The following is a 24,268-nucleotide window of genomic DNA, read 5'->3' on the forward strand; positions in this document are numbered from 1 at the left end:
ATTTTCGCTGATCCAGGGATCTTTCTAAATTCCTCCGTTCGTTTTCAGCTAAATGTTTAGCTATAATAAGGAATAATATCCCTGTCACAGCTTAATTTTTTTTACCGTGCCAGCTCAGTATACGCGAATCAAACAATCTGAAATCTATCGAACCAAACATTATCTGCAAAGTGCTATAACTCGAATGGTAATATCCTATTTCATCAATTTATAAATGAACTTTCTTTAAAATTATAAACATTGATGTATACAAACGTTCTTTAGCACCTTTTATTTAATCTGTCAAATTTTAAACTTGATATCTCAATCCGTGTGGACACAGTGAACACCAAAAAAATGCTCATAACCGGGGACTAGTTTAGTCACGTGGTCACCGAAAAGCATGCCCTTAAGGGAAGGTCATTTAGGGGTATGTCTGAAGCCGCACTTAAGTGGGATTGCCAGTGTAAGTTTAAAATTTATTAATCGGTTTTTTTTCTATAGTTTGAGACGAATGATTCATCAATTTACATTATATGTATACAATGAATCTCAGTAACCCAGCGTCATGGCAATATTACAGAAATCCGGAGGGGGTGACGGGTTGTTCAGCTAGTCTTCTGAAGGCAAACTAGATTCTGCCTTTATAAATTTAACGCGATGTTGAGACCTTACTCAATTGAAAACTGAGAATTCATTGTTTGGTTAAAGGGCTACACTTGTGCTAAAAAGTTTTCTACTTGATATTGAAACTTTCATATTTTCGTTAAATAATTTATGCGTATTATACGACTATTTCACATATCTTTACTCAGAAACAAGTCAATTTCTATAAAAGAAACTTAAAAAACCCAATTTCTTGAAAATGTATGAGTGATGACATTGGACATTTGCATTAAAATGCTAGTGATCATGCCGATGATACATCATTATTAATCTAGGTATATGTCTTTAATCCTGAAGGTTATAAAGTATTCATTCATTCATGTACAACTATTAAATTGAATTTACCTAGTAAAATTATTGAAAAAGTTTTATTTTTAAACGATTTGGAAATCAAGTACAAAATTAAAATTGCATTTAATATTTAAAAAACTGAATATGATAGCACCTTCTTTAAATGTAAAAAAAAAACAATATTTTCTTAAAGCAAGCACATCAAGATTATGTGTACAAAACGACACATTCACGCATTCATATTAGCCGTATTGCATAAATACACTAAAATGAAAGGCATGGAAAAGTATAATTTATACTTAGAAAACTGTGACATGTCCAAAAATTAGGTAGAACAAAAGTGAAACACATGCAGAAATAAAAGGAATTCAGCCGCATCAATTGAATAGGGAATTTAGCGAAACACACAAGTACAAAGATTACACGCACTTATCTTACACATGCACACACTCCTTCATACAGATGCGAAGATGCATGCATACCTGTACGTACACATAAAAAAACATGCATTCGAACGTCGGTTATTCACACACGGTCACGTATGAGAAGTTTGTGAGCGCGGAAGGGGGGTATCAGCATAGTTCTGAGGGAAGGGGGGCATCGAAGGCGCGTTTATTTATAACGCGTCAGGACCATCGTACGATGTCGGCTCCGCCAATCAGAAGCTCTCTGGTGGTCTGGCCTTGCGGCCCGTTTCACACACACAAGCTTATACACATGTAACCCAACGTATAGACTATAGAGTACACGAGTTTAATTCTTGCCTGTAACCAATAATTGCATGGCTTTTACGCTGCCTGTATACTTCAATGATCCTCGGCTTGTTGACCCTATTCAAATACCTTTTTTTTTTTTTAATTCACACACGTTTAGTATCATATAGAGCGCATGCACATTCTGGGTATGTTATATTGTAGTTATGTTTTATGTCTGATGTGTGTCTCGACGTGTCTACCATGTGTCCGGGATAACCCGATGATGTCATGTATCGCAGTCGGTTTAAACTTTAGATTGTAGTTAAAGGTAAATAATTTTATTGTCATCGAAATTGTGATTGTCAGGAAATTTTATAATGTGGTAATATTTTCTAAGTTACATATTATTTACAGAAAGAGTTAAAAAAACATTTCAAGTTTTAAAAGATTAATTAGAATGTCAGGTTTTTTCTGGAAGAGAGCATCCGAAATTTTGTAGAGGGCACGCCACTCTTTTCTTTGGTGTTTTCTCGTAGAACGTTGCTTTTTTAAGTTTTTGCTGTTACGATTTCAGAAAGCTAAATCCGTTTTTTGTTTGTTTGTTGACATGCCCTTCATTTGACAAGGGCTTTCTCATGGTTGTTTTTCTGCGAGCATTCCTTTCAGGATTGAATAGAGCCTGACAATATCTCGGGAGGACTTTTGAGTTCATTTTTTTTAAATTTAATTGACTAAAGTCAAATAGTTTGCAAGGCTTCTGTAAAACTCAGGTTTTGACACTTCGTCCAGCATGCACTTTCACCCTTCAAATATTTAACTGATCTAATGTTGCAAATGTTTGTTGATTCAAGAATCAGGACGTTGATTCATGAAAATGCATACTTGCATCAGAATCCACATTTCGTATTTGTTTTTCTGCAAGCGAAACATTTTAGCGACAAGTAAATTTTGCCATTTTTACATTGCTATGTGATATTTTTAGATTTAGAAACTGAAGTATCAAACGATTTGGCACATTAAGAAAGCTTATCTTTGACTGTGTAACTTCACTCTGCGTCTCAATCACTGCATGACTAATATTATAAACAAAAGGCATGAATGGTCTAATTTTCACATGAAATACTTGAGACGCAATTCATGTCATATTTGATGAATTGAACTTGCGTCATTTGGACTTGAGAAGAGTTGCGTTCACCTTGGCAAATTATTTGCTTTTGACGGAAAATCTTATATTGTTTGACGCACTTGCTCTTACGCGAATGAAATTAGGGTTATTTATACTCATTCAAACATCAAGAACGAATATTTTGAGCCTGGAATGTTATTTATATCATATAATATGTAGCCCATTAATCTGATGATTTCACTCAAAAGTATTGTGTAAATAAAAACACAAATGTTTCCTTCTGTGTTCATTAAAAGACGACTGTATTCGATGTACTTAATTATTTTTTTATCACTAGTTGTCATTAATCGGTCATTAATCGGTATATCACAGCAAGTCATTGCAGCACTTATATAATATTAAACTTCTTATGTATCAGTTAATGGATATAAATATGTTGTAATTATACTAATGATATCGTTTTGAGAAAGTAGGTTCCTGCATTTTTTCTTCTTTTTTGTACGATAAAGCACTATATCTTGACAATAAATTACGTTGTACGATGCGGTGTCTGGTGTCTGCGGGATATTACAAGGGTGCACACTGCACATGTGGCATTCAAAATTAACTAATATCTGGTCGCATAATATCCTCATAATTCCGAAAATGCAGAAACCCTAACGTACTGTCGTGGTTCCCTTTCAAATGTCACCCCCACAAACCCAAGTGTGCATTTGGCTTCCATTGTTACTCGTCTATATTTTCCTTCCTAAGCGAACTGCACACAGAAAACGGAACATAGTATTCATTTTAATAAAATTTGTTAGGTGTATTCTCTGTATGAAAAGAAATTGATATAAATGGTATTTTAATTGTTTATGATATTAATCATTCCCACTGAGTATAAATTGTGACCGAATTTTAATACCATTTTATAGTCTAATATTAAGACTTTCATTAATCACACGGTAAAAAAAATTAAGCTGTGACAGGGATATTATTCCTTATTATAGCTAAACATTTAACTAAAAACGAACGATGTAATTTAGAAAGATCCCTGGATCAGCGAAAATGAATATCCTTGACCATTTTCCATATACCAGGAATATCGTATTGTCAAACCCCTAATAAGTATAGCTATAATAGGGATATTAAGAATAGGTGTCTGAAGCAGTTATCGGAAGAACGCCGGTGCATTATGGGAGCAGCGAAATAAAATGGCGACGGTCTAATCGGGAGCAGTGACAGTTGAGATTTACTTCGGACAATTAAACGCTTTTTACCACTTAAAATGTGCGCGAATGTTAATATTAAATGGAGTTTATGATGCAGTAATAATAATTTACATTTGTTTCGATTGTAGGCGATAACTATATTGAAATATCAAGAAACGCGATAAAAACAAACTTGACCTCCAAATGCATTACACGGATTTCAGGGAAATTCATTTCCGCGATACCAGACGAAAGATTGGCTACTGCAAGTTAATATATTTCTATAAAAACTAAATTTTTTTAAATCTGAAGATAATACAATTATACATAATTTGTCGAAAATAATAAACTTTCGAACTTAGCAATTTTGTCCAAATTACTAATTTACGAGATCAATTTACATAAAGTAACTAAATGTTTAACTCTTCTAACTAAACGTTTCACCTAATCCAAGCGTACACTTTCTTTGTGTTTAATATATTCTCGATTCACTCGTTCGCCTCAAGAATTTTTTTCCTGCGCAGAATAATTAAAACTCTGCCATCAACCTATTTTCGAATACGACATTTTCCACGTCACTGAAGCATGTAAAGGAAATTAGGCAAAATCGTTTCAACAACTCTTGCAGTAACTGTTATTTTCTTTCCAAGTAAAGGAGCGTTTATAATTATTTGACGTCATTCCATGTATATGTATGGAGAGGATTTTGATTCAAACTAGAGAATTTCTCTCGTCTTTATTTTAATGACGATCGGATATGATCCTTACCACCGAGCGTGCTTCTTCTTCGCGTGCGAAATTAATGTTAGCCGAGAGAAAAGATTCGTGAAAAAGGAAAAAATTTCGCGGAGATACGGTTGCCCAGAGAGAAGAAATAAAAGAATAAAGGTCAGAGGTCACGGGAGATTTTCATAAAGTATTTTGCATCCGCTTTAAGATTTAAAAGTCGACTTGCAAAGCGCAAATATCTCTTGTTTGTAAACAAATTATGACGTGGATGTTGGGGTCATGTATAATTCATTAAAGTGATCAAAATAATCCTTTTACAAACAACTTTTACGATTTTCTGTAGATTAAACAATTTTTTATACATTTCGAATTAATAGAGTTGGTAATATATCTACACGGAGATAAATTTCGGGAGATTAATTTGGTAACTACTCCTAGACTTTATTACGCTTTGGCGCGAGAACTATAAGATCTCGGAACCCTTTCTTTTAAAGCATAGGTCTCAAAGTTTCAGGCATTAAGCTACGCCGGTTTGCTCTTAGTTCTCGAATTCTATACTTTTAGATCACAGAGTCCGAGACTTTAAATCACGTAAAAAATGTAGCTCTAAAATCACGCGATTCCGCGAATTAATCTCTTTAAATTTCTGTCCTTGTAGATATTCAATTTTTGTGCCAACTAATAAAAAAGCAATATTCATTTTTTCAGCGATTTGACATATTATTTTCGTACTGAGAACATAAATATATTGATTAAAAATAAATTAATTGAAAATGAGATTTTGAAATCACAATTGAACAATTTAATAACATGTGAAATTCTATTTCAAGTCCCAGAGGGATGTCTAATTTTCTGCGTAAATTTGGTTAAAAATAGCTATATTGTAATTGATTTTACTGTGTCATTACTTTAGCAACTGGTCACATCTCTCAATAGTGCCATTTTTCTCTCGTTTGTCATCCGGCTAGGGGGATTTTATCCTGATTTCATTTTCTGCTATTATTGATCCGTCCTGGATTAGGAATCTTCGACATTCATTGCATAATCCGTAAAAATGGCGAAAAATCGTGATTAAAAGAGTGAAACGTTGACGTTAGATTGGAATTTTTTCCTCTCAATTTTCATAGAATGTACTAAACAAATTAATTAGTGCTTGATGAAATGCTCGTATGAGATTTTCATGTTAATAAATTGTCTAAGTTACACGATCATAAAACTTGCTGTGCACTATAATGAAACCTTTACAGTTTTACGACTTTTTTACTCGCAGTTAATACATTCTTCGCGGAGAAAATGAAAATAAAAGCGCGTTTTTAAAAATTTTAACCTGTTAAAAATGAATGAAAGGAAGCAATGAAAATCAGTTCTAAAAAAATGGTAAATAAAATGATTTAAAAGAAAATTTACAAAGAAGAGTTTAAATTGGATAATTACAGAAGCGACCAAGGAAAGAAGAATTTCTCTTTTCATTCGTCCGAAATAATAAAATTTCCTTCTCAGAATAAATAAAAATATGAAAGATAGAAAGTTATAAAAGAGTATTCAAAAAGTTACAACAGCGAAACGACCGTAAAGATGATTACCAAGTTTTTTTTTCTACTTAAAAAAGGGCATGATGACTTTATTGTAGGAGATGTTTCACAAAAAAATGGTACGACCTGAGATTATATGCCGAGAAACGTCGAAAGAAAACAAGAGAGAATAAAGAATGTCTCTTTCTTTGTCACTGATTTCATTTCATGGGTTATCTTTCCTTTAGTCTCTTGGGGAAGAATGCAGAAAAAATTTCGCATACAAGTATTCTTCAAAAATATATATTGTAAAAGATAAATTATTCGGTACAATAAAAAAGGAAATTTAAAATCTGATGTTAGTATTAATTTCCATCAAATTTGTCTTCTTGGAGGGATTACAAATATAAATATGAGTTGTTCGATACTTGCTAAAGAAGATTTTTTAACTATAACGGATTTGCGTATGGGGAATAAAGCGGAAGGCGAAATAAAACATAGAAAGCGCATTTAACTGTCCCTTAACGATGACGGATGAACGCGATATTATATGACCACCTCCGGTCTCCAAACGCAGCCACAAAAACCATTCGTTCAAATTAAGGACTTTATATGGATTTAATGGGTTTTTTTTCCATTTCATCCCTGCCACTGTTTCCTCGCTCAAATTTTTGCCTCGATCACTTTCTGTCTTTGTTTTTACCTGACTGAAAATAAATGAATTCCTAAAATAAAGGACAAGAAAATTTTCTAAGAATGAGAAGCAATTAGCAAACTGCCTTTTTTGTTTGTGATTCACGACGGGAAAAATAAAAGTGTTGAACACTAAAGACTTAAAAGGTCTCGGAATGTAGTTAGCCATTCTGTGAATAACATTAATCAGAAAAATGTGAAAATTCTGTTTGGAATTTCAAATGAACAATGAAAATATTCCAAACTAAACAATGCTAAAGTCGCAGTGTTCAAAGTTTAATGTTCTATCTCGAAATATGCAAATTGAAAGTTTCTTATTCGAGACGTGCAAATTGGAAGGTTCAATAAAGTTAAGGGAGCTGGTTTTCCCAATATAATTTATATGATATTTCCAAGCTTGACGAAAACTTTAAATAAAATGTTTTCTAATAATCTTGGATTTCTTCCTTAAGATTTGCAACTCCTTCTTGAGAGTTTTGTTGTTGTTCTTGTGAAATGAAATAGTAGCGTTTGGAATGGAAGAAAAACGATATGGTGTCAGTCTAGAATTAGGGTGTTATCTAGTTAGTTAGTTAGAAAATTGACCATCCGGATCGCTCGGTGTAATTTATGACCAAGTTCCTGGGTAACTCGAACCGGAGTGTTTGCTCCCTGTGACCGAAGGAGAGAAGCTCCGTTCACAGAAGAACCGCCACGTGTAATCCCTCTTTAATCTAACAAAAAGTCAAGTAGACACTCAAGTGGATCAACTCCGTGCTTGGTCGGCCGTATTAGTGAAAACAGTCTCACTGACGGAGACATATTGCCACTTTAACCCTTTTGTGCAACTTTAAACACACAACCCTCTGATTATTTGTAATTTTGCCACTTGCAACCTCTCCAAAAGGAAAAAAAAAATATCAAAAAAATGCCCAACAAATAATTCTATTTTATCCTGCTGCCACTTAAATATATGAGACACGTTTCTTAAAGGGAAGTTTTGTAAGGAAATAAAAGAAAAAATATACACTTAAAAATTAACATATATTATAAATATTTGTGAGAAAAATAAAATTTTTACTCTTCGGATGGAAGAGAAGATTTCGCAGAAATGTTAGCATCGAAGTGAAATGAAATTAGCAGGAGGTAGCGTTCGGTTTTCTTCTAACGTCGGTTGTCTTCTTTTTTTTTTAATGTACTTATAACTTTTCCTCGGAAAAGGCGTCGACTGAAATTAGTCGGAATTGCTGATGCGCTCCTGAAGTAGAACCGACGGAAGCTGCGATAAAAGTGAGCTAAGAACCAGGTCTCATCTGTTTTTCTTTTGGATTGTTCGCAGTTGTGGCTAGTTCTCGTGCTGAGGAGTGCGGACACGAAGAGTTGACAAGGTGTGCCAGGCCACTTCAACAAATCACTCAGAACAACGATCTCAGTTTTTTCCCCAAGAAAGAAGAACTTGAACGACTTTGCCCGTAAGTACTTTCAATAACATTTTCGCATTTCTTAAGAAATTTACAAGCTTATCAAATAATTTCTAATCAATTTATTAATTGAATTTTCAATTTAAAATTATTGAAATATGAAGGTTTTTCATTTATAAAAATGCTGTTATAATCTGTTACGATTAAAAAAGACAATATAAAAGTAATTAAAATATTTTCAAGAATTTATGGACCACAGCAATGTTTATTTCTATTACCTAAATTATAGACATTAATTCCTAAATTCTGAAGTCGCATAATGCGGCTTAAATTATTTGATCAGCCTTAGGAGAAGATGCAATGACACACAACACGTGTAAAAATTGGTTCCAGACATTTTACCATGCTAATTTTTGAATTGTAATGCAAAAATAATGTAGTATCTCTAATGCTCCTTGTTGAATATTATTGTATTCACTAATGAGGTTTAAGATTAAGTCCGCAGGGCCACCACGTATTTGAGTGTGTATTGAAGTTTAAGAATCGCTTTTTAAAACTACCGTAGGGCGGAAGAGAATCAACTTTGACTAAGAGTTACAAGACATGAAAGTAAAGGCACCGAATTATTTTGTATACCTAGTTAATTATATCAAATAACTTGAATCTTTCGTGAAAATCCACTTAAGTCTTGGTTAATTATTGTAAGTTCACTCGACAAGTTTCTACGCGAATTAAGAGAGTTAAGACGAGATACCTTGTAAGAAAGACGATTTACTAAGGACTTACTTGATTGCTACCTCTGGAATTCCGAACTTAGACCGGATATAAGTAAATATAGGGGTAAAGATACGAATATCAGAAAGTATGCGGCTTCTAAGATAATTAACTTCTAGGCAGAAACACATATAGTCACTTCATAATCATTCGAATAAAATGATTATTTGTCACTGGGACAATATTTGATCGCAAATGAAAGAATATATATGTAGGTCTCACAGACCGGTCCATAATCCCATATTGTATTTTAGGGAATTTTAAAAGATTTTAAGGAATTTTTAAATTAATTTCATTAATTTGAAGGGATTTTGAGGCGTTTGAAATATTTTAGGATAAAGATTCTTTCGAATTTCAGGAAATTTTGCCAGATTTCTTAAAATTTCATGGAATTTAATAATATTTTAGTGGTTTTTAAAGAATGTATTTAAGAGAAGTGATGTATTTCATAGGGCTTCTAAGATTTGAAGAGATTTCAATTTACTTTTTTTCAGTTCATCCCGAATTCTTATTAATTTATCCTGAATTCTTTGGAATTCTTTTGAGCTTTTTAATTCACTTGAATTCTTCTAAATTTACTCAATTCTACTTAATACAGTGAATGTTTTCGAATTTTTTATGTAATTGATCCTGAGGATCAATGAACAAAATGATCAAACATTTCAAAATATTCTAAAGGATTTGAAATACTTCAGGTTATTTAAAAAGATTACAAAAACATTTCTAATGGATTTCAGTAATTTAATGAGATTTCCAAGCACTTGAAATATGTTGAGGGTATTGTAAAAATTCCCAGGCAGTTTCAAGAGCTTGAGAAATTTTCAAGCGATTTTAAAAGATATCGAAGACTGAAATATTTTAGGAAATTTTAAAAGATTCTTAGAACTTTTTTGATTTATTTCAATCTTTTTGAAGGGATATCAAAGACTTAGTCATATTTTAGAGTATTTAAAAAGATTATAAGGCATTTTCAAGAAATTTAAACAATTTCCCGGGATTTCCCAAGGGTTATAGGATATTTTAAAAGATTCCAAGGGATTTTATAAGATTTTCGCGGATTTTAATGATTGTATACATTTTAATAAATTTTCCAGGATTTCAAGAAGTATCATCAGATTCCATTTAATTTCACGGGATTTTATTATATATTAATGAATTTCAAAGAATTTATTCACAATAAGTAAGGAATTTCTTAGGATTTCAAGAGATTTTTAAATATTGCTTGCAATTCCTTTTCTAGTTCGCCCTGCATTCTTCTTAATGTATCCTGAGTTCCTTTATCCTAAATCCTTTTGAATTCTTCTATCTTTACACAATTTTCCTCATTATAGTGGATTTTTAAAAAGTTTCTGTTTAATTCATCTTGAAATCTTTATAAATCACCTTAGATTCTTGGGCATTTCATTAAATCCTCTTACATTCTCTTTAATTTTTCTAAACTTATTTCAAACTTACTCAATTAATTGTATTTTTTCGTATTTTTGAATTGATTTGAATTCACTTAATTGTTCTTTTAATTTAGTTTGATTTTTTGTGAGTTTCATCGAATTCCTTTCGTTCCCCTTAAATTCCTCTAAATTAACTAAATTTGTATTGTAATAAAATAAATTTTTTCTATTCAAATTTGTTTTTTCATTCATTTGAATTCTTTTGAATTTAACTTAAATTGTTTTTTAGTCATTAGTCGTTTCCTTAGTTAAAAACTAGTAAAGTTAAAAAAGTTTTCAAGGATTTTAAGTTATTTTTTTGGATTCACCCGAAATTCTTATTTATTTAACTTGAATTCTTCTAGCTTTACGCAAATATACTTAATTCAATGGATGTTTAAATTTTTTTTTAAATCTTTTTATTCAATTCATCCTGAAGCCTTTTAACCTCACCTTTAATCCTTAGGCATTTTATCAATTTTTATTAATTCCCTTGATTTTTTCTGAGCTCATTTAAAAGTTACTGAATTCAATGAAGATTTTTCATATTTTTAAATTGTTTCCAATTCGTTTGATTCTTTTTTTAAATTCTACTTCAGTTTTTTAATGTCATCAAATTTATCCTGAATTTTTTACCCTTGGGGCGCGAAAAAGGTACCATATGAGTGTGACATAAATAACCCTTTGGCCCCTATATTTTATTTCATAGGAGCTGTGAGGCCTGTACATAATGTTCTTCAATATAACCTTAGACTTTAGAGAGCTGATATTCGGTAAGCTAGAAAGTTTTGTTGAAAATTTTTTTTCAGATACGTATTAAAATATGTAAACTTGAATGTACGAATTTCCATCATACTCAAGGTACACAATTTGTAAAGCGCGGTACACAGTAAAAATAAGTACTTAAAGTTATATTCGACTTAATTTTAGATTGGACTTAAATTTAAAAAGTAACTGAATTTAAGTGTGAAAACTATCTTGAACAAAGCACTAACTTTTCTTAAATAAGAAATCATCATTTTGCTACTGGAATAAAGTAAAGTATCCTCCTAAATTTCAATATTCAGTTCTTAAAGTAAGTTGAAGGCAACCTGAAATAACCTGTAAAGCTTTCGTCACCTAAAATAAAGGAAGATACCTTTCCTGAATTTCAGGTTCGTACTACCTTGCATGACGTTACAGAACGGTTGCGCTATTATACAGCTCGTGGCCATTTATTCTTGTCGCATCCTACTCCAATACTTCATGTCACGTTGGTCAGTCTCGACTATGTTATTATGTTTCCATAATTCGTGGAGTTTTCGTTTCACGGATTTAGAAAAGTGCTGCAGCAAAATCAGTTCCAGTTGTCAGCCAATATTTGGATTATCAAACTCATCAAAATAATTAAATTATTACAAAACTTTTTACTTCGCAACGTGAGCGCCCTTTCAATACATTACGGAACCCAACTTGTATATTTTCTAAAACGAATAACTATTATATAGGAACAGCTAAGGACTGTCGGTAAGGCGTGAGAAATTCCTGGTTTTTATTTAGAATATTACCCTTCATTTCAGCTAGGATAGTGTATGAACTTAAGGTTACACTAGCTTTTAGTATACATATATTCTTAATAAAAGAGCGAGCATACCTGAATTTCAGGTCATGCCTCCCTGAATTTCAAATAGTCCCAACCTGAATTTAAGGAATGCAATTCCCTTAATTTAATGTTCAGATGTGATTCTTAATTTCAGATTGCATATGCTTCTTTTTGTGACAACTTAAAATAAGCCGAATTTTCGACTTAAATTAAGTAATTTTTTTCTGTGTAATTAAACATATGCAGACGTAACTTTAAACTTATGCATTCTGAATTTGCTCGCATAAACGAAGTCCAAAAGTTTTCGCACGTTATCTGTTCGACTATTCGGGACATAATTTATCGGATCCTCGTAATTTTCCGATTCGAAGAATGAGCCCGATAATACGAATCTAGCAGTGGTTAGTCCAGATAGTGTTAGATGTAGCTGAATTATCGAATTGGATTTTCAAAAAAGTTCTTTTTGCCTCGAACGAGGTTCTGTTATAAACCCCAATTCTTCCTCGCAATTTTATTGCTAGATATTATAGATTTTATTTATTGTTATCTTAAAATATATTTATTCGCCAATATTTCGGAGGGTTGTAATTCAGAAAATAAAATGAAATTCCTCTTTGTGTCGAAAGCAATTCTCTCCCTCGATGCCATCCAAAGGCCCATTCTCTCAAACCTACCATCTGACAGAGATTGAAATTGAAATTTGAAATTTAAATACCTCGAATTGGAAATTTTCACTCTTAGAGCAAACAGCGATTGCAGAAACGTGTCATGTGCAATAAATAGGTTGATTCCCTTCATTAAAAGAACCCGTTGGAGTGTCTCTCAGTCCATTGATCGAAGAAAAAACGTTTTTTTATAGAATCAAATTTTTGACTTGTAGATCATTTCAAATGAAAAATTTAAATATTGTACCATATTGTTTTAAATCAGAAACCTTTATTACATTATAAAAATAAAAATGTTAGATTGAAAAGGCTTCCATAAGAAATAATCTAAAATCAAATCTATAAAGTTAATATTTATGATAATTAAAAATGATTTCTATTACATAAACCATTTTTTGAAATTTGATTTTAGGAAATTGGAAGACAGTGTCAAGTGTATCAATTCCTATACCTTGAAGTGTCTGAAGGAGAAGCAGAGGGATCACTTCAATTCGCTTTACGCCGGTACGAATATGGCGATTAGGGAGCTCTGTCAAGAAGGACCTTATCAAGATGGTAGGTACTGGATATTTGACCACCACTCCATCAAAGAGAAATATCGATTTATTGATTATAAATTAAGAAGGAGAGAAGGGCAGCGTTTACGTCAGAGTCAAACCGAAATATTCCACCAATCTAGAGAATGCGAAGTCCATTATCATGTACATTACACTGGCAGACACTTTGCTTTGCCTTCAACTTCAAAATGTAGCCAAATTATCGTTCAATTTTACGGACTGCGCTCGATTTATCACAAAAAGAATTACGACATTTTCTCCATCACAGCCTAGGCTGAAAGCTCCCTTTTGTATAATTTCACACAAATTTTTATTGGTTTTCAATTCCAGCCCTAATGCACTTAAAGTTCAGACTTAAAGGATCACAGAGGTTTCGTGTATAAAAGTCGAAATTTAAAAAAAATTTATTGCCTGTTTAAGGTATATTAGCAGATTTTTTGGAAGAAATTGTGATTCCTAAATTTAGTTTCTAACTCAAAGCTTTCTTTTATTATAAAAAAATTATAATTTTATAGGTAGTTCAACTAAATAAGCTTTATCTCCTTTTTATTACAGAAGCTCTATAATCTCGTTATTAAAAAAATGTTAGTCTTGAGAACCCTTTAGAGTGCTCTTGCAGTACTCGCGCTATGAAATTTAATTCTTTTTCCGCAAATCGTTTTTCTTCCTATCTTCCTTTTATAAAAGTATGTGCCATAACGAATTTTTTCTTTAAAAAAATGTGTAGCTTTCCTGGAGCACGTTCCCTGTATGCAGAAAAAGTCAGTCAAAATCGAATACGAGAAATGCTCAACCGCTTATCAGAATGGATTGAAGGAAATGGGAAATTCTTCATCACTCTCAGGACATGGTGCTCCAGCTACTCTCAAAACTATATGCTGGTAAGTCTTTATTAATTCATTTTTAATTGAAAATATGAAAAATGTTAGTAATAATTTTCTACGTGAGAAATTAAATTAGCACGAAAAATATAAATTGAAGTGGAGGTTTCCCTCTCTGACTACTGGATTTCCACCTTAAAAATAGTTTATACCACAGTTTTCTGCATATGGTATACTTTGGTTTATTATACTTTCATTTTGTAAAATGACAAGAAAGTGAAGCAATGGTGAAATAATTATTACGAAATATTTCAAATTAGACTGAAGCTACAAGTTTGACGATAATGACCTTGACGTCCTTCAAGGGTCTCAAGTGCTTTTACATGGACGATTTGCATACATAACGTTAGCACAGTTTCCGGTGAAGTAGGAAGTGGCATGATTACATTTCCTCATTTGCATTATATTCATTAGGAAACGTGATCCTATCACAGCCACGGTGCATTCATCTGTTCTCGAATGTACAAAATAATAAAATATTAAATAATTCCTATATCTCAGAGATGTATCTTATAAAAAGATAGAAAAAATAGGAACAGTTTTTATAAAAAAAAGTATAATTTAGGGAAAATATATAATGGACAAATAATCTCATTTCATTCTTTCTTTGAAATTTTTACAACTACCCTTAAAAAGTGGAACTTTTCTAGTAGTTTATTTGTTCTGAAAAAATTCCTGCATCAGAAGGACCTATTTTGAACTTGTTTGTTACTACCACTTGTTTGGCCCTGTTTCACCAGGACTTCTATTGGATAGAAGCCATATGAGCATTTAAAAAATTGTGCAGAAAAATAAATGTTTTAGTTATTTAAAAAAAACTTGCTAGTTCAAATTTCATTCCTTTTGCAAAGATAAATTATGGAATAATCAAATACCATAAAATTCGAAATGTCATTTTGTTTTACATACGGAAAATTGTAATTCTCTTCAAACCCAAAAATTACAGCATTTCGGAAGAATAATCACTTATTTCTATTTAAAATTTTGAATTATTTATTAAATTGATATTTACAAGTGGAATACCGATTTGTTATGGTGAATTGTTTTTTAAATTAAAAAATTGTTTCCTTTCTGTGGGAATTCTTTCTAAATTGAAAGGATTTATAATTGAAATTACATATCAATATATGTGATCTTGTTTTAAACCCCAAATAAACAATGGTGTATGTTGAATGATATAAGTTGTGCAATGGTATCCTTATCGTGCACTTAAAGTTTTATTAAAATTTAAAATTATATTTGGGTAACTCCAGAGACGTATAAACTTAAAATTTGAAGCAATGATTTAACCTTGATTACGCACCATTATTTTAAGCCAAAAATAAATTAGTTTTGCGTCATCAGTAATCAATAATTGCACTGAAAATTATATTGGATTTTTTATGCAAGAGTCATATACGACTCCAGAGGAACCCCAAAATAATGTTTTATTTCCATAAAAGTTTAGGTGGATGATGAGAGGGTACCAGTCCACAACTTTTTTTGTCCCAGGCATTTAATATAATAGGTCAGGTTAAAATTTCTTATTTAACACTAATTGCTTGAATTGTTGTGTTTATACTTTCGCTGTAGAAATAGACTGCAACTTTGATTAAAAATTAATTTTCTTAGTGTCACAGCGATACGTATTTGTACATTTTTTTTCTATCCAAGCAACTGTCCATTAATTATTTCCTCCTAATTTAGTCCTTCCATCTTTGTTCTTTGAACGGAAATAAAAAAATTAGGAAGAATAATGCCATTCATTTTTGTTAGATTCCGTGAAGCGTCGATAACGAATGTTCAGTCGAGTGTAGGAAAAGTTTTGGCGAACTTTCCTTGGCTCCTTTTATAAGTGTATGTGTGTGTATAATCTACATTATCAAGGAAGCATAAGAAAAGCTTAGCTTGAAAAGAAGAGCCTGCAGCATCAACGAATCATTTTTTACGGTTTTTTTGCCTTGCTCTCGGCACCTCCATCCCCGCGATCAGATCTCGGGCGAATAAGTTGAAAAGCTTCAGCAGACCGTGGCATAGATAGGCTAATGACTTTAACAGCGCACATGGAAATATCCATATATTGAAATGTCTGGCTGACCGGGTAAAGCGCAACGGCAATTTCCCTAACAGCAAAGTCGCGATTTCTAGAAAAATTATAACTCCCTGGTGAAGTGAACAGTCCAATTTTTTTAAATCTTGATCCACTAAGCAGGAGGGAATACATAGTATGTTAATTGAAAAATTCACTTTCGAATGAATTTTATTTTTCGGGATAAAGTTTTTATTAAAACTTCAATTCATTTTTTTTTCTTTTTAATAAAAATAAATTTGATTTAGTCTTTTGATCAAAAAAAGCGTTTTTAGTTTCTACCTAAAGTTGAAGTATAAATACTTCAAGTCTTAAATATCGAAAGCTCTTTGCTTTATAAATAAGTTTTTTGTTTGTTTTTTATTGCAGCTCCTTCCAAGCGTACTTAGACTGTTCGCATAATGTAGTGCTTAAAGAATGTGGCCAGGAAGCCGCAGAATTCACTAAAGGATTTCTGGATAGAATGTCGAATTCTCTAAAAGAGGTGAGTGCACTAAACACAGACCAAGCCATTACAAAAAATGCGATTGCTGCGACCAAATTAGAAATGATTAAATTATACTATTCTGGGTACGCTGGGGCGGTACAAAAGTGGGAAAATGGGTAATTCTAGTTAAGAGACCAACATTGTCATTACGTTGGAGTATTCTTATGAAAAGGTATTGCTAGAACTTCAATTAAAGTTTGTATAGATATATCCACAAATTAAAAGGCAAGCATTACCACTTTATAGGAAATTAAAACAGACTTTTAATAATAAAAAAGGAAGCCTGAAATTAAATTGAATGGAACAAACCAATTTCGTGAATTGAACATTTTAATTAAGGACGTCCAATGAATACGAATTTCGCTCGCAAACTCAAAATATTTCAATTAATTAAAAATATGAGGAAGTAAAACAATTCAGTAGATTGTAAACATATTTTATTTATAATTAAATAGATAAATTGATCAATACAGGTTGATTTTTGCGTAATATTTAGTCATGATTTTCTTTTAAGATTTTCTCGAATTTCGTATCTCGACGCTAATTCGTAGCATGACCTAGGGAAATTCTAGCAAATATCTATAAATTATACCACACTGTTTTTGAAATTTTATCTTTAATCGAAGCCAATAAAAGTTAACAAATCTATACGAGTTCCCGAGATATGACTAAAAATGTCCAAGCTTATCTGTGTTGAATTTCAGGACCGATTAGGCTAGGAAGAGAGACGGCGCCTGCTCGGGCACCCTTTAAATTTACATCTTTTAATCAGATATCTTGATTTTAAATTATTTTAAACTTTTGAAAATACACATTTATTATATTCTAATAATCCTCCTACAGTCCTACCTCAGCGAAGAGGCCACCAGCAGACCGGGCGAGAGCGGGGATCATCGTATGTATAAAACTCAACACAGATGTGCTTGGGCACGTATAATTCTTATCTCGTGATTTCGTGAAGATTTTAAAAGTTTTATTGGCTTACATTAAAGATAAGATTGCAAAAACTGTGTGGTATACTTTATTGATGTTTGCTGGAACCTTCCTGGGTCATGCCACGAGTTGAAGTCGATCTACAAAATTCGAAAAATATCCTTGATTTTTTTTCTATTTGCCAATATTTACCAATTTTGGGAAGTTTTTATTCCCCCACCCCCCTCCCCCGCGTGGTGAATTATAAATTTCGGCCATAAATCAACAATTAAAATAACGAAATTATTAGAAAAAAGAAACGATTTTTCTACCAAATATTTGTCTTTTACGAAATTATTTAAGGGCATGTGATACTTAGGAAATGATCTATTTTACCAGTTTTAGGTTCCCCCGGCTTTGTTTTCTAGAATAATAAATATTTTTTCTGAAAAATTGGGAAATGATAGCGAACATGATAACGGACGTCCCTGCACACTTTTTTGTGGGTAAATTCCAAAAAAAATTTTTGATTTTGCTAAAAATGTTAGTGTATATTTTGAGATTCTATGTCTTAAAATTCTCCCGAGCGTTACTTTCAAACTATAGAATATTTTTGTCCGAAAACTTTGGACTTACAAATAAACATAGAGTAACTAATGTCTCGGAACTAACCTTATTTGTAGGCAATCAAAAAAAGTTTATTTCATAAATAATTTGCAAATTATCAGAATGACAGAGCTGAAAAACAACCCTAACCTCAAAATAATGCACATGCATACAATTTTTATTTAGCACTATAAATTTTTTTCGTTATAATCTCTCAAAAAAGAGTCCGGACACGTCCGTTCTGATATTTCATAGCATCTCCGAATTTAGTTTTAAAAAATTCTAATTTTTGTGGAAAAAGCCAAGGGAACAAGAGACTGAGAGTAATAGGTTTTCCTTACTTTAGGTTTTATTCACTGAATCGACGAAAAAGGGCCCGTTAGGTTTTACTCTTCTCAAGGTCCGAAAATATTTACTGCAGGGAGAAAGTGATCCCATTTTGAAAAATTTAATTTTTTAAACAATTTCTAAATTTTTTCAATATTTTTTCAATATTTTAGTTTTTGATATCTTATAGATTAATATAATTTATTATCATTGCTTAAATAATAATTAATTAATTAAGAGAATAATAATACCCGATGATAGAAGTATTATAACCAAAATTTACATAAATCTGTATTTATGACAAAAAGTAACAATAATGCATTAGTCAACAATAATTCCAACTAATAATTGTTTATCAAAATTCGAAAAAATATTGTATGAGGTGCCATCCAGTAAAGTTTCGTCATCCAAAAGATTCATCAGAAACGACACATTCTGACTCACTAAGAGATCGATCTCTTGGGAAACAGCAAAGGGGTTTTACTCTTAGGATTCAGCTCCCTAAAAGATTCAAATGAGTCAGTAAGTCCGATCTTTCCAGTCTTTCGTTCTTCTCCTGATTCCATGCATACCGGAGTGGGGGCAGAGTTCGCTCAGTGAAGAATTATTCTTCTCGGGATTCGTTCCAGACACCAACGTGCCTGCTTGAATCTTTTCCCCAATTGTTTGCGGAGGGATGACCTCAACCCTGAGGGATTGGATGACACCTCTTTCAAGCTACAGTTCTCCAACAGAATATATCTCCTAAAGAGCGCGTTTACAGCATCACTTTCGGCTCCCTCGGGATTCACGCTCAGTCCCTGGGGGAACTGCACCCGATTGACCACGCGACGGAGTATCACATGCCCTTAACTTTCAAGACAAAATTACGACTTTGCTATACAAAATAGTTGAATTATCAAATCCAAAATATTAAATTTTTATCAAAAAGTTAATTTTATGCCGAAAAAGATGAATTTCCAACAATATACAAGAACTCAAACCCCAAAAGTTGAAGTTTCAACTAAACTAGATTGATTTCCAGCCAAAAAACGGATTTTGAACAAAATAATTCAATTTTAACAAAAAGTTGAATTGTTCCTTAAAAAAATAACCCTTTTCGACAAAAAAATAGAGTTTTTAAGAAAGTAGTTCAACTTCAAAGCCTAATTGAACAATTTTTCACCTAAAAGATGAATTTTTAAACAAAAATATTCATTTTCTACCGAAAAAGCAACTATTTGACAAAATTCAATAATTCTCTACCAAAAGTTGAATTCTCAACTAAAAAAGATGAATTTTTGAATAAAAAGATTAACTTATCGCCAAAAAGACGAATTTTTAATAAAATTCAAGAACTCTCAACCAAAACGTTAAAGTTTCAAATAAAACAGATGAATTTTCAATCAAATTAAAAAATTCTCAACCGAAAAATTTAATTAAAAAAGAAAACATTTTTTAAAGAAAGTACTTCAAATTTCATGCCTAGATGTTAAACTTTTGACTAAAAAGATAAATTTTTAAACAAAAAGATTAATTTTCTACTGAGAAAAAAAACAATGTTTGAAAAAATTCAAGAATTCTCAATCAAAAAGTTGATTTTTCAACTAAAACAAATAAATTTTGGAATAAAAACATTAATCTACTACCAAAAAAGACGAATTTTCAATAAAATTCAATCATTCTTAAATGCAACTTAAGAATTTGCAACTTAAAAAAGAATTTAAAAAAATTAATTCAATACAAAAAAGACGAGTTTTTAATAAAATTGTAGAGTTCCCAACCAAAAAGTTGAAGTTTCAACTAAAAAGAGATGAATTTTTAAACAAAAAGACTAATGTACTACAAAAAAGACGAATTTGTGATAAAATTCAAGACTTCAAAACCAAAAAGTTGAATTTCTAACTAAAAACATAAATTTTTAAACAAAAAGATTAAGTTTCTACCAAAAAATTCATCATCTAAAAACTCACTAAAAACGTTGCCATATGTACTTTCAGAAAAAAATCTCTAAATTCTGAAAGTTTAATATGTGTGTAAAAAAAAGAATGGTAAATTAATAAAAAACGACCCTCTACCCGATACCAAGCTATGTTTGATGAGCCCCCCCCCCCCACAAGTGGTAACGTAGTTTCTGGACGATCCCTAAGCTATCTTATGGTTTTTTAAACAAGTTTTTCTCTCCTTTTTTGAACGAATAATCACGTTTCAAATTCAGCAGTAATTTTTAGTAGTAATTTTAAAGCTTTTGAATTGAGGCGGATTGGAAACTTTTTCGGTTTTAGTCTCTTGTGAATTCAAATATTTTTGAAGGTACAGTGAAATCCTTCAATAGCCCTCCCTTCTATAGCCCTTCCGAGAATTGACGCCGCGCCGCAGGTTGGTGTAACAGGGGCTGCACGGGATGCGCGGAATCTTCTGTTGTAACTCAGGCGAGTACTCAGGCGTAAACAAACAAAAGCGGAGTGCTCTATAATGAGTTATTTTCCACCTACCGTCAAATCGGCGCTATAGAAGAGTTTCACTATATTTGTAGTGAATATCAGCTTAAGAGTATTGGCGAAATTAATAAACATTAATTTTTGTTTGTTGCAGAATCACTGTAAAACTTATCCACTCTCAACATGCCCAGGTAACAGTGCAAGTTTGATTAGCTTCTCCAGGCTATTGCTCCCAGTTCTCATCTTACTGAGCAGATACTTCACGTAAATCGTCTCGCAAATATCGCGAGCCGGTAAAGAAAGTTCGCCTTGGGTCTCGTTTTACACAATGAAACTTAAGTGTGCCCCGTGCCAACTTGCGATCAATAGAAAAATAAATGAAATGCCACCTCGAGTCCAAAATTTCGTCGCAAGTACGTTTTTAATGCCCTACAACTCGTCTGTGACGAAAAATAGGTTTCACTCTTCTGTGATGTTTTCGATCTAGACGAAAGTTAATGAATAGAGGAGCTGAAGAAAGCAGAAAATAAAGATGAAAACGGAGGAGAAAATCCTGAACATGCGTTAGTCAGAATTGATTTAGTGAGTCTAATTAACCTGAAGCTCTAACACGTCCGTTAGGAAAGTATTTTTTAGGGCCGCAGACATGGCTGTGTCTAGTTAAGGGTGTTCTAAAACATTAATCTCATTTTAATTCCTTTTCTACTCTCGGCTCGGATTCTTTAACAATCAGCATCTCAATTTTGTTTGCTTGAACGCAAACAATCATTTTCGGTGACTTAATTATAGCAATGGAAATTACCTCTCAAAGTAAGATAAAGGAAAGCAAGCAGGGATGTGTTTTTCTTTTAAAAATACATACGCTTTTTCGCAAGTGATACCCCTCGGTTTTTGGCAAAACGTAGGAACTCTCACTATATCTTGTTTCAAGTATGAGCTCATTTCCATTCTTATAATCTGTACTTATTCAATCATAATTGACTATGATTGAGAAACTATTTAAAAGTTGAGATGTAGAATTCGGTGCCGTCCGCGGGACTAAAATCGGAAAAACTGAGATTTCGGAACACCTGCTATAAATCGTAAAATTTGAGAGCAGATTACTTGAAAACCGTACATGTCATATACGTTTCTATAGTGCGACAAGACGCTTGTATCAAATACTCGTAATAGCAACACCTCTACTTGCAATACCGCTGCTATAAATCACTATTAATTAAAAGTAATCGAGATGGCTCACGAGTCTCGAGGGATGCTGCTGAGTTGTCTCCACCGCATGTCATGTCAGAATCATGATTAAAAGGCACAGAAGCGACTTTCAAAGATAAAGACTAAATCAATTTTAAATGGACACGTTTTATTATAAAAATTAGTCCACCTCTCTATTAAAGATTCGCGTACAAGCCTGCATTTTTTAAAAATGTGATTCTGTTCTTTTGTGATTCTTCCTATTTTGATACGTATGTAATTGTAACAACGGTTTAGAGTTTGGCTTAAATTCAAACTCCAAAGGGGGACAATAAGAGTCCTTAAGAATTTGATAGACGATTTTTTTTTTAGCAACTTTAGATTTAACCTCGCGTGTTATATGCATCGTCCTTTTCGTGAGGTCTGAAAAGTGAACCAAGCGATAAAAATAATTGATAGAAGAAGATAGATTCCCTTTCATAAAATAAATGTCATATCAATAAGAGCCTTTTTGAAAAGAATCTCCAAGTATTGAGCGTAAAGAATCTCTCGTATTCACTAGAATCAGACTTCTCGGAAATCGTCGATCGAAAAAGGCCGCGAGCATTCTCGCTATTTTTGTACTGTGTACATGTAAGAGATATTTAGTGTATATGTGTCGTTTTTTGAAAGCTCAGTTTCTCTCCAAAAGCTGGGCTTTGACGCTTTGATGCTTCGTTTCTAGGTTTCAGTAAAAGCCCTCCTATTCGAGAAATACAAACGCTCGCATACCAACGTCCATTATTGGGACGCTTCTCATCGATTAGTTTTATTAATACGCGCACGATAAAATCGCTTAGTGATTGAGAACGAGAGCGAGATCATGAGACTCGCTGAATTGACTCACTTAAGGATATTTAAAATTGTAATGCAGGATTTTAATCATTAGAAAAACATTTTCCTGTGTATAAATTAGAGTACGTTTTTAATATGATTTTCGATCTGGTTCTCTTTCATCAGCAGAATTTGTTATGCTATTGCGTCAAGCTGTACATAATTTGTTGACGCGATGCATGATCAGCGTTATGGAATTACGAAAGGTAATTATAAATAGTTGAAAAGCGTCCTAGATTCTTCGCGTAACACTGAAAGTTATAGTATTATTACATGCAAGTTCATCTGTACCTTCTACTCGCATTGCAGCTTTCTAGAGATATGTGCACGATTTATTTCCGTGGCGAGAAGCAGAATGAGTGTAAACTTATTTGCATGAGTGGATATGATAGAGAAAGAAAAAAAGAAAAAGAGAAACCAGAGAGTGTTCTGGTGCAAGAAGGAACAAATGTGAAGTTGTGCTTTTCCCTATCAAATCACGGAAAGTGCATCGATCTCGAGAACGATATTTATTTGTAAAATAAGTAAAAGTTGTTGTAAATATAGTTTTTATCATACAGGTCCGGAAATGTTTTGGTGACACTGTCAAATAATTTAAAATGTTCGTAATAAATCGATTATTTTTCTTTACTTACTTGTTTGTTATTAAGCCTTCTCTTACTATCCCTCCATTCCTTTTAGAAAAATAAGTAAAGTCAATTTGAATTATAAACAAATACTTTACATACTTTTCAGGTTAATATTGGCTGGAGAAATTTTCCTCGATATTCGAGATTCAAGTATTCTACTTTTAGTATTAATTTATGACAGTAAAGTGTTCAAAGTTACTCAAAATCACAAACTAAGTTATGGTTTAAAACATGAATAATCAAAATACGAAAATTCAACATTCCCATGAACCCACGCTAGGTACGATAAGGCTAGATTAATATTAATAATTACTCAGATTATTATGTCTATAATCGTTTTCATATTTACCTGTTTTTTAATGAAGATAATGGTTTTTGGTTCAAACGTGGGAAATGCCATAAGAAAAAAAAACTCGCAAGTCTGAGCGCGCCTAGGGCGCGCGACAAGTCAGACAACTCAGCGGCGCCCTAAAAAAAACAAAATGTCATACAATGCATATTTTTTTGCTATTTTTTTGCTTTACAATAAGCTATGAATGGCTTTTGTAAAGTCAACCCTTATTTAAAAAAACTACCCCCTGTAATAAAA

At 32.3% G+C, this 24,268-nt stretch overlaps 1 protein-coding gene across 1 annotated transcript in view; it reads left to right on the forward strand.

Annotated features, from left to right (window-relative positions):
• LOC117176031 overlaps window positions 1–23,677 on the forward strand; it is a 29,545-nt gene extending 5,868 nt beyond the window's left edge. Inside the window, exons 2-6 of the mRNA XM_033366005.1 lie at window positions 8,202–8,334; window positions 13,144–13,286; window positions 14,016–14,169; window positions 16,607–16,721; window positions 21,144–23,677. Coding sequence (XP_033221896.1) covers window positions 8,202–8,334; window positions 13,144–13,286; window positions 14,016–14,169; window positions 16,607–16,721; window positions 21,144–21,257 — 659 coding nt within the window. The 3' untranslated portion in view covers window positions 21,258–23,677. The remainder of the gene's footprint in view (window positions 1–8,201; window positions 8,335–13,143; window positions 13,287–14,015; window positions 14,170–16,606; window positions 16,722–21,143) is intronic.
• Window positions 23,678–24,268: the final 591 nt, after the last annotated feature.

Source organism: Belonocnema kinseyi, chromosome 7 (assembly GCF_010883055.1).
Source record: "Belonocnema kinseyi isolate 2016_QV_RU_SX_M_011 chromosome 7, B_treatae_v1, whole genome shotgun sequence".
Classification (NCBI taxonomy): Eukaryota; Metazoa; Arthropoda; class Insecta; order Hymenoptera; family Cynipidae; genus Belonocnema; species Belonocnema kinseyi.